The sequence below is a fragment of the Phyllopteryx taeniolatus genome, chromosome 7 (assembly GCF_024500385.1).
Source record: "Phyllopteryx taeniolatus isolate TA_2022b chromosome 7, UOR_Ptae_1.2, whole genome shotgun sequence".
Lineage (NCBI taxonomy): Eukaryota > Metazoa > Chordata > Actinopteri > Syngnathiformes > Syngnathidae > Phyllopteryx > Phyllopteryx taeniolatus.
In genome coordinates this window covers 16445414-16454411 of record NC_084508.1, presented here as the reverse complement: position 1 = coordinate 16454411, position 8998 = coordinate 16445414, and the positions used below count along the sequence as shown (strand labels likewise).

The 8998-nt window shown below is 40.2% G+C and overlaps 1 protein-coding gene across 1 annotated transcript; it reads left to right on the top strand.

The window, feature by feature from the left end:
* Positions 1-806: 806 nt before the first annotated feature.
* Positions 807-7991, top strand: acer1 (alkaline ceramidase 1). Its single transcript, XM_061780434.1, has 8 exons — positions 807-1038; positions 1661-1773; positions 1891-2005; positions 3216-3354; positions 3737-3874; positions 4719-4856; positions 4927-5097; positions 6647-7991. Exons 1-8 carry the CDS (start codon positions 1032-1034, stop codon positions 6663-6665), a joined length of 840 nt encoding a protein of 279 aa, XP_061636418.1. The 5' UTR covers positions 807-1031; the 3' UTR covers positions 6666-7991.
* Positions 7992-8998: the final 1007 nt, after the last annotated feature.

Sequence of the window (8998 nt, the reverse complement as noted above, 5' to 3'; positions counted from 1 at the left end):
TCGCACTCACATTCACACCTACGGGCAATTTAGAGTCTCCAATTAATGCATGTTTTTTTGGGGATGTGGGAGGAAACCGGAGTGCCCGGAGAAAACCCGCGCAGGCACGGGGAGAACATGCAAACTCCACACAGGCGGGGCCGGGGATTGAACCCGGGATGTCCTGGTGCCAAGTGCATGTGTGGACACCTTTATGCTTGAACATGGTGTTTGTTATGGACAAGCCGTGATGAGCACAGGCCCGGCCACCAGGCGCTCTCCTTCGAGCCCCACCTCCAGGCCTGGCTCCTGAGGGGGCCCCCGGTGACCCGCGTCCGGGCAAGGGAAACCTGTGTCCCTTTTTTGTCTTCGTCATAAGGGGTCTTTGAGCCGTGCTTTGTCTGGTCCCTCACCTAGGACCTGTTTGCCATGGGTGACCCTACCAGGGGCGTGAAGCCCAAGACAACTTAGCTCATAGGATCACTGGGACACACAAACCCCTCCACCACGATAAGGTGACGGCTCAAGGAGGGGCCATATATATTATGGGACATCTAAACAATCCAGGTACAGTATTACATGACAGCTGCTTGCTTGCCTGGGGCTTACATTTGTATTTTATTTGATTTTATTTTTTTACATAAAACGGTAAAACAAATCGTTGTGTAACACACTGCAAATAACCCATAACATGAGGAACAATTGAGACACACGCACAGACACGCAACAGAGGCAGATGAACCGGTTGATCCTCCTTTCCTCAGAAAGACCTATACAGAGAGGTGCAACATTTATTAGTTTCATCGATTATTTTACTTCACAATGCTTGTCTATCCAGGCAAAGATACCTTAAAGGGAGGAAGGGGGAGCAGCGGGTGGTCCTTTCCATATGGCTTGTCTAGTTGCGTCAAAATGCTGTGCATCCTCATTAGTGATGTCACGGTCTGGTGCAACAGGATTGTGATACTCCACCCTGCCAAAATTCACCTGTTGAGTCACCTGGAGCCACGCAGCAATCCTAGACTGGAGGCACTGGATGCAAGAAGTCGGGCATGGGAGGTAGGACAAGCTCATTTCTAACACACTGCTGCTGATATTGTTCTGTCATTGTTATTATAGGTTTATTGTATTAAAATGAGGGCTGTCACTGTAAACTGAGGTAGAAAATTACAACCCTGTGCATCTATAGTATGTAGATAGGTAAGTTGGTCGGTCGGTAGATAGACGCAGTGCATAGATATACAGTATACAGTAGAAAGATAAATATTTATCTATTCTGAGATAATCTAATCTGACATCTCGTTTACTTTCTATGTAACGATGGTGAGACTGAAAATGCTTTGTAACAAGGTTTGTGAAGACCCAAATTTACAAAAAATAGCTCATGTATTGCTATATTTTCAATTTGCTTTATGGGGTTTAAGTCCTCCCTATCATTGTGTTTTCTACAAAGCAGGATCTCAGGCTGCGGTATTAGCAGCTTTTTTTATTCATTGCAGTACATTTAAATACACAAAAAGGCTTTGTTAAAGCGAGAAAAAGCATATTTGAATATAAGGGCACAAAGGGAGAGTCAATTTCCACAAACCACCAACACAATAACTCCCCCAGTCCTCCTCCGTGTTTTGTTTTTTTAATGCTCAGGTTTTTTTTTTACCTGGAATTTCTGTCTGTCTGTCAGGTGTCTACTCAAGTGATAGGATGGCGGGATTTTTCTCCTATGAGAGCTCACAGGTCGACTGGTGTGAAGACAACTACAAACACTCTGAGCATGTGGTGGAGTTCTTTAACACTGTGAGATTCTTTATATAGCTCATTCTTAATATTGACAATCTGACACAGTGAAAGGAAATCCTGGTGGGCTCATTTGTATTTAAAGGTGAATGGCTTGTTTTTTGTTTTTTCTCGCAGATGAGCAGCTTCATTTTCTTCATTATATCTCCCATCATGCTCTACCTCCTTCACCCTTACGCCAAAGAGAGGAACTTGGCAATCCATCTGGTCTGGGTCATGATGTTATTCGTAGGTAAGCCACGTCAATTTTCCTACATCCATTCTTCATCAAGTCCACTATTTACCTGATTTGCTCGGAAAAAAAGCCCCGGACGATGATCATAAATGTTGAACATGTTCAACATTTATGATTAAAAAATCTTAAATATGAATATGTCAACACTGAGTTTGGACGATCCACTCACTCTGTGATTGTGAAGCAAAACGAAACAATCTCGAATTTGGAAGTGATGTGAAGCTTGTACAGGAGCAACTGGTTGAGTGCTTGTTTAACGTGTCTTACAAGTGTGCACCATAATAGAAAAGGAGAAAAATTTGCTACGCAATGTACATTAGTTACCAGATAAGCTAACAGTTAGCCTAGCTTATTTTACTACTACTACTCCTTGCTTTGTATTTTCTGAATGCCCCTGTGGCACCATGCTGCCTCTCACAGGTCAGTCTAAGTACTACGCCAGATTGTTTAGGTGACAGGACTGCCGGTGGAGATGTGGTGTGGTGTGTTGGTCATCTCGAGTCCAACACACCTAGTGTTGTTGTTTTTTTATTGTCATGTATGGGTGTTTAAGATTTTAAAAAATGGTTAAGATGTTACATATCGAGCCGGAACGGTGACCAACTGGTTAGCACATCTGCCTCACAGTTCCGGGGACCGGGGTTCAAATCCCAGCCCGCCCGTGTGGAGTTTGCATGTTCTCCCCGTGGCTGGGTGGGTTTTCTCCGGGCACTTCGGTTTCCTCCCACATCCGAAAAACATGCGTGGTAGGTTGATTGAGGACTCTAAATTGCCCGTAGGTGTGAATGTGAGTGCGAATGGTTGTTTGTTTCTATGTGCCCTGCAATTGGTTGGCGACCGGTTCAGGGTGTACCCCGCCTCCTGCCCGAAGATAGGTCGGATAGGCTCCAGCAGCCCCGACCCTAGTGAAGATAAGCGGTAAAGAAAATGGATGGATGGATGTTACATATCAGGCCTGTACGAGCCATGACTCAATGTCATCACTCTTCTCTGAACACTGAAACGACAGCGGCTCTGCTGGTTTCAGCCAAGTAGTGCACTCTATTTTCAAGACTTAGCAACAATAATTTCCACTCTATTGACAGAATTCTTGCTGATAACTTAATGTAATCATTATTATTTACATCTCCTTTGAGGCTCCTTAATTACAGTTTTTACATGTTTTGTTAAATTGGGCTTTTTATTGAATAATTCTTTCTTCTCATAGGTATCTTCTCTGCCTACTTCCACATGACTCTCAGTTTTGCCGGCCAGATGCTGGATGAGCTGTCAATCTTGTGGGTGTTGGCAGTGGGATACGCCATATGGTTCCCACGCAGACTGTTCCCTTCTTTTATAAAAGACAGGTAAAGCAACAACAACCCAACAGCTATTACAATTTGTGTCGTCATTCAGGACGCAGTTATGCTTGCTCGCTCTAATGCCTCCTGATAAAAGGAAAAGCTATTCATTTACTGAATGCATGCCACTCTGAAACCTAACCTGTGCTGGCTGAGGAGCCTGTCTGACGGCTCCGACAGAAGTCATTGTCAACAACACACAATACAGCGTTACCATCTTAACCTTCAAACTGACAAATGGGCTTATTAGAATGGAGCTCTGCCTCAACCTCTATTAATAATTAACCCTGAGATGGCATGAAAGATAAATGAATATTTAAAGAACAACTGAAACTATCCCACGGGTCTGTATTTTTCTCTTGATGACTTTCCTGTGTGTCATGGACAGGTCCACCTTCTCAAGGCTCATCCTGGTGGTTACTGTCATCACTTCCGTGTCCTCCTTTGTCCAACCTACAGTCAATGCCTATATTCTCAACTGCTTCGGCCTGCACATGCTCTACATTCTAGCTAATGAGATGAGATGGTATGAGACTAATCACAAACTGAAGATTGAATTAACAAATCAGAGTTTTTCTCCTCATGTGGTTTGTGTGGCTTTATTCAGGTACTCTGGCTTCATGACAGAGTCCCAAAAATGTGTGTTAGGTTTACTGTTGAATCTAAATTCATAGGAGTGACTATGAGTGAGAATGGTTGTCAGACTCCTTTTTGACACAGTTATATTCACTATTGACACTTTTCGATTGTTAAAACCATTAACTACGAGGTACTACAGCTTGGGTTCCAAGCATGCTGAGCCATATGGGTGACGTGCTGCGCGCTCATTATGTGTACTTTGAGAAGATTTGTCATTGCTGCGTCTTTGTAACATTTGAAGATAAAGGGATAGATGTGAACAAAAGAAACCCAAATGTTAATGTAACTTGCAGATAATGACTGCTTTGATATTATAAAAATTAAGTTAAGCTTCTACTTTTGGCTGAAAGAGGACCATAGTTTTAGTATTGCAGGGGCACAAAAACATTCATGCTGATTCTTTTCCTCATTCAAATTTAACAAATGATGTGTCTCTCTTAGGATGGATGAACGCATACCTATTACTTCAAAAAGATTTCCTTCAGAAAGATCAGCTGTAAAATCATGGCCAGGAAAGCAAGATGGCATCACCAGAAAATCATAACTTACTTTGTCCAATTAGATTTTTTGGAAGTCTTTCTTTTCAAAGCGCTCAAGAGACATTTTGATTTGGGGATTTCTATGATATCCTCTGAAGTAAATGCTATTATTACAGACTATTTGTTGTGGTATTTCTGAGCATTCACATACTATTAAGAGTGACATAATTTTCTTTGATCCTATTTATTTAGCTGTACTGACCAGAAGGTTTTGAGACTGGCCAAATTGTCGGTGGCTTTGTGGATACTGGCTATCTCCTGTTGGATTAGTGATCGTTTTAGCTGTGGATTTTGGCAGAAGCTAAACTTCTGCTACTTGCACAGTATCTGGTAAGTCTGTATTATGTGCACGTCGTGTATATTAAACCCTGAGCTTTGATCCACTTGGACTGTCCCTCAGGCACATTTTGATCGTGATAGCTGTGGCATATGGGAGTACGCTGATAGCTTACCTGGATGCCAACTACGAGATCCCCTACTCACTACCTGGACTGCAGTACTGGCCCTGTGATGAATGGGCACTTGGATTACCTCACATTGTCCTGAGAGGCACAACAAAGACACTCAAATGGTGCTAATAACCTGCACAAAGCAGTGCTTTTCCCCACTTCGTTAAAGGAGATAACTGATGGCGGGCCACCATTGCAGCTCATCCAATACGTTTAAATAGTAACAATTGTGATAAAATAATAATAATTTTTTAAACCATGCTACTTCACATTTCATATACATACATACATACATACATACTGTGAGATTTCAAAATGTTGACACAAAAATATTTTAAACACCTCCAATATGATGGTGTGCAATTCATACCACTGCAGTAATAAACATTGCTAAACCAATACGTCTTAGAGAGTGTCCATCAAAACTAGACATTATTATCTTTCTATTTGTTTGTTTTTTTATTTATGTGTGAGTGTACAAATGAATAGTCACGATTCTAAAGTTTTCCTGATACTTGTATGTCTTCTTTTAATATCCAAATGTTGTTTTGAAGCCCGAAGATAGCTGGGATAGGCTCCAGCACGCCCGTGACCCTAGTGAGGAGAAGCGGAATGGAAGATGAATGAATGACCTAACCTCCATCCAATCATCCATCCATTTTCTGAGCCGCTTCTCCTCAATCGGGTCGCGGGCGTGCTGGAGTCTCTCCCAGCTGCCCATCGGGCAGGAGGCAGGTTACACCCTGAACTGGTTGCCAGCCAATCGCAGGGCACATACAAACAAACAACCATTCGCACTCACATTCACACCTACGGGCAATTTAGAGTTGTCAATTAACCTAGCACGCATGTTTTTGGGATGTGGGAGGAAACCCGAGTGCCGGGAGAAAACCCACACAGGCACAGGGAGAACATGCAAACTCCTCACAGGCGGGGTCGGGGATTGAACCCCTGTCCTCAGAACTGTGAGGCAGACGCTCTAACCATTCGTTCACCGTGCCGCCCCATCCAATCATGTCAATAAAATAAAGAATCTGCACGATTGTAATAAGTGCATGATTGTAATAAGTATTTGAATGTTTGTCTTTGACACACATATATGTAAATATGTTTTAGGCTGTTTTGATTAAATTATTTATTTATTTTCAGTCCATAAATTCATTCTTTTTAAGTGCATTTTATTAAGTGCTGTCGTTTGCCATCGCAACATTGAAGCAATGCTTTTACATGTGTTAACTTGGAGTTTTACTGTACTTCATTATGTGATGTTTTCATGTGCTTTATTTGGATTCTTTTGCAATATACAATGTGTGACAAATACAGACAAAATCATATTTCTTGACTGGAACTTCCCTTCTCTTTAGTGTTGATATTCCGAGGATGATCCTGAACGTGACAATACTGGATGTAAAACAAATTATGCAGGGCTACACAAAGAAATGTAAAACAAGCTTTAGCGTCATTTTAAAGCTCAACAGTGACCTCCTATGGACTCATGCTGGCATTATTTAAACATAAACCGAAATTGCATCAATTATAGTAATGCCTGAATGGTTCCTAAAATGTGTGAAATTTGAGGGTTAAAAGAATAACTATTATTTCTCATTTGGTTTCAAATTCAAATACAAAATAACTTCTCGTTTATTATACTTACAGACTATTTCTTTTCAGGAGCGAATTCTCCTGTTGACCACAGACAGCCTCAATGAAAAATTCAGAAGAAATGTGATAAAGCTGGACTGGAGAGACTGCCTGGCAAGCCTCAAATGGGAATGTTCAACTCTTAACAACATGTATCGTTCTTCTCATTGTATCCAATTCCACATCCAAACTGATTAGCAAAACTCAGCCATGTCTTCACTTGTGAAGATATTAATTGCACGTGACACACAATTTCCTTTTTCTTTTTGGGGGATCTTATTTTATTCTGTTAATCCATCCCATTTTTTAAAATCAGTTTAATTCATTCCATGACCACACTTGTATCTCAACTCATCTTTCCCAACTGAAATGAATGGAAATGCTTGTAATCTGTTCTACCCCATAAATAACACCAACCAAGATATTTTGTAATGCGTTTTTTAGAAAAAAAAAAAAAAAAAAAAAGCACTCCACAGTAGTGTTCTTTATAGAAACATGCACTGTCCAGATAGTTAAATTATAACTAAACAATTTGTGCTTCATGATTTCATTTTTCTTTTTTTCATAATTTCCCACTTAAATGCCCATTGACATTGTGCTCCATCCGGTGTGTGCGCTTTGGCCACTAGGGGGCTGTGTACATATTACATGTAGAAGAGTTACACAACTCAGTGACACAGTAAACTGCAGTAATATCAGTCATATTTCACGGCTTTTAGCTATTCTGTTCTGTTCCATTGAATGATTGATTGCTATGAAAACAAATATCAATTTGTTTAAACCACAACATCAACACCATTTAGCACTGGTATCTCAAATTTTTGTTCGCAACCCAATCATTGGCCAAGCGACAGCTCGTACCTAAAAAAAACTCGTAAATCGAGGTTCAACTGTACTTCTTTCTTTGCAGTGCAATTTTTTTTATCTTCCCTCACAATGTATAAGCACAGGAAAAGCACAATGGACGCCAGCCACACTTGTCACTGGAGAACCATGCAATTTCTCCAGCAGAAAAAAACGTCGCAATAATAATAATGAAAAGTTACAATTGGTATTTTATTATCATTAATATAATGGGTTTGATTACAAACATGCAAGTGTTTTCTTTTTTAATAGTCATCATTTGTACTGGATAATAATAATTATCTGGGTTTACTGTTAGAATTTCCAAGCATCTCCCTGAGTGTCCAACAAAGGGTTAAAAATGGCAGATAACAATTGCTTTTTATCATCAACGTCCAGGGACGGTGATTCATTAAAACATTATGGAATAAAGATGATGTTTATCATTGCCGTGCCTAAAGAACTTTTGTCAAGGAAATGATCATTCAAATTATAATAAAGTGCTTGTTTGTGAAATCTATTTCACATCATACTTTTGTTCTGTTCCATTGTTTCCTAATGAAAAGGAGGATTAAGGACTTGATGTCTCAATGTGAGTGAGAAACCCTCATGTCTGAAAGCCAAGGTGGGATTCCTTCTCCTGCTTTGAGTCAAAGGAAAACTGGATTATATAGGAGAGAAAGCATATGCGCAATGAGAGTGGCGACCTTGTGGGCCAAAGTGGAGGCCCAATAATCTCACTTCAAAGTGTTCCACCAGAGAGACGTGACACCCTCTCACTGTTAGGGGGGGAAACAGTGGTAATCAGAAGACAAACTGCTCAAAGTCTCTTTTACTTATTACACTGGAGCATCCTTGTTGACTTACTAATGTACTGTAATGATGTAATTAGCTGTACGCTAATTACATCATTAAACAGGTCAAACCAAGCCATTGATGCTTTTGGAAAATTTAAAAAAAATCCTTGACTGAATATAGAGCTTTGAAAATGAAATGTAATGACTTTGTTCTGTTAAGTTTTGAATCAAATATCCTGTAAGTGCAACATATTTAGACTAATTTTTTTGGCATAATGGTTACAATTAACTCAAGTAAAGCACTGTGTACTCAAACAACTTAAAACAAATGTAAATATCAGACAAAGATAACCCAAGTAAACATAAGAGGCTTGTTTTAAATGGTGATTATATTTATTAATGTGAAAAAAACAATTCAAAGCTATCTGGACCTGTGTGAAAAAGTAATTGCCCCCCCCCCCCGTTGAATCTTGAATTAACTGTGGTTAATCAAATTTTTTGGAAAGCTGAGTTCATTTCCACTGACCGCATCCATCCATTTACAGATTTGGTGGCAGGGTGGTCACCAAATCTCTCCACCTCCACCTCAATTCTGACATTAGGGGTTTGAATCCAGGCTTGATTATAATATTATTCATTATTCATTATCAATTACACCATGTGCATTTTACAATTGAATCAGAGCTGCAGCCATTGGGACATATCGCCTGTCACTCGAGAATACCATCACAAAAAGCTTGAT

What these genes read in the sequence shown, in the direction of transcription:
- acer1 (XM_061780434.1), top strand. An exon ending in GGTCATGATGTTATTCGTAG is followed by an intron (nt 2,006 to 3,215) that starts GTAAGCCACGTC and finishes TTCTTCTCATAG; the next exon opens with GTATCTTCTCTGCCTACTTC. An exon ending in CTAGCTAATGAGATGAGATG is followed by an intron (nt 3,875 to 4,718) that starts GTATGAGACTAA and finishes CTATTTATTTAG; the next exon opens with CTGTACTGACCAGAAGGTTT.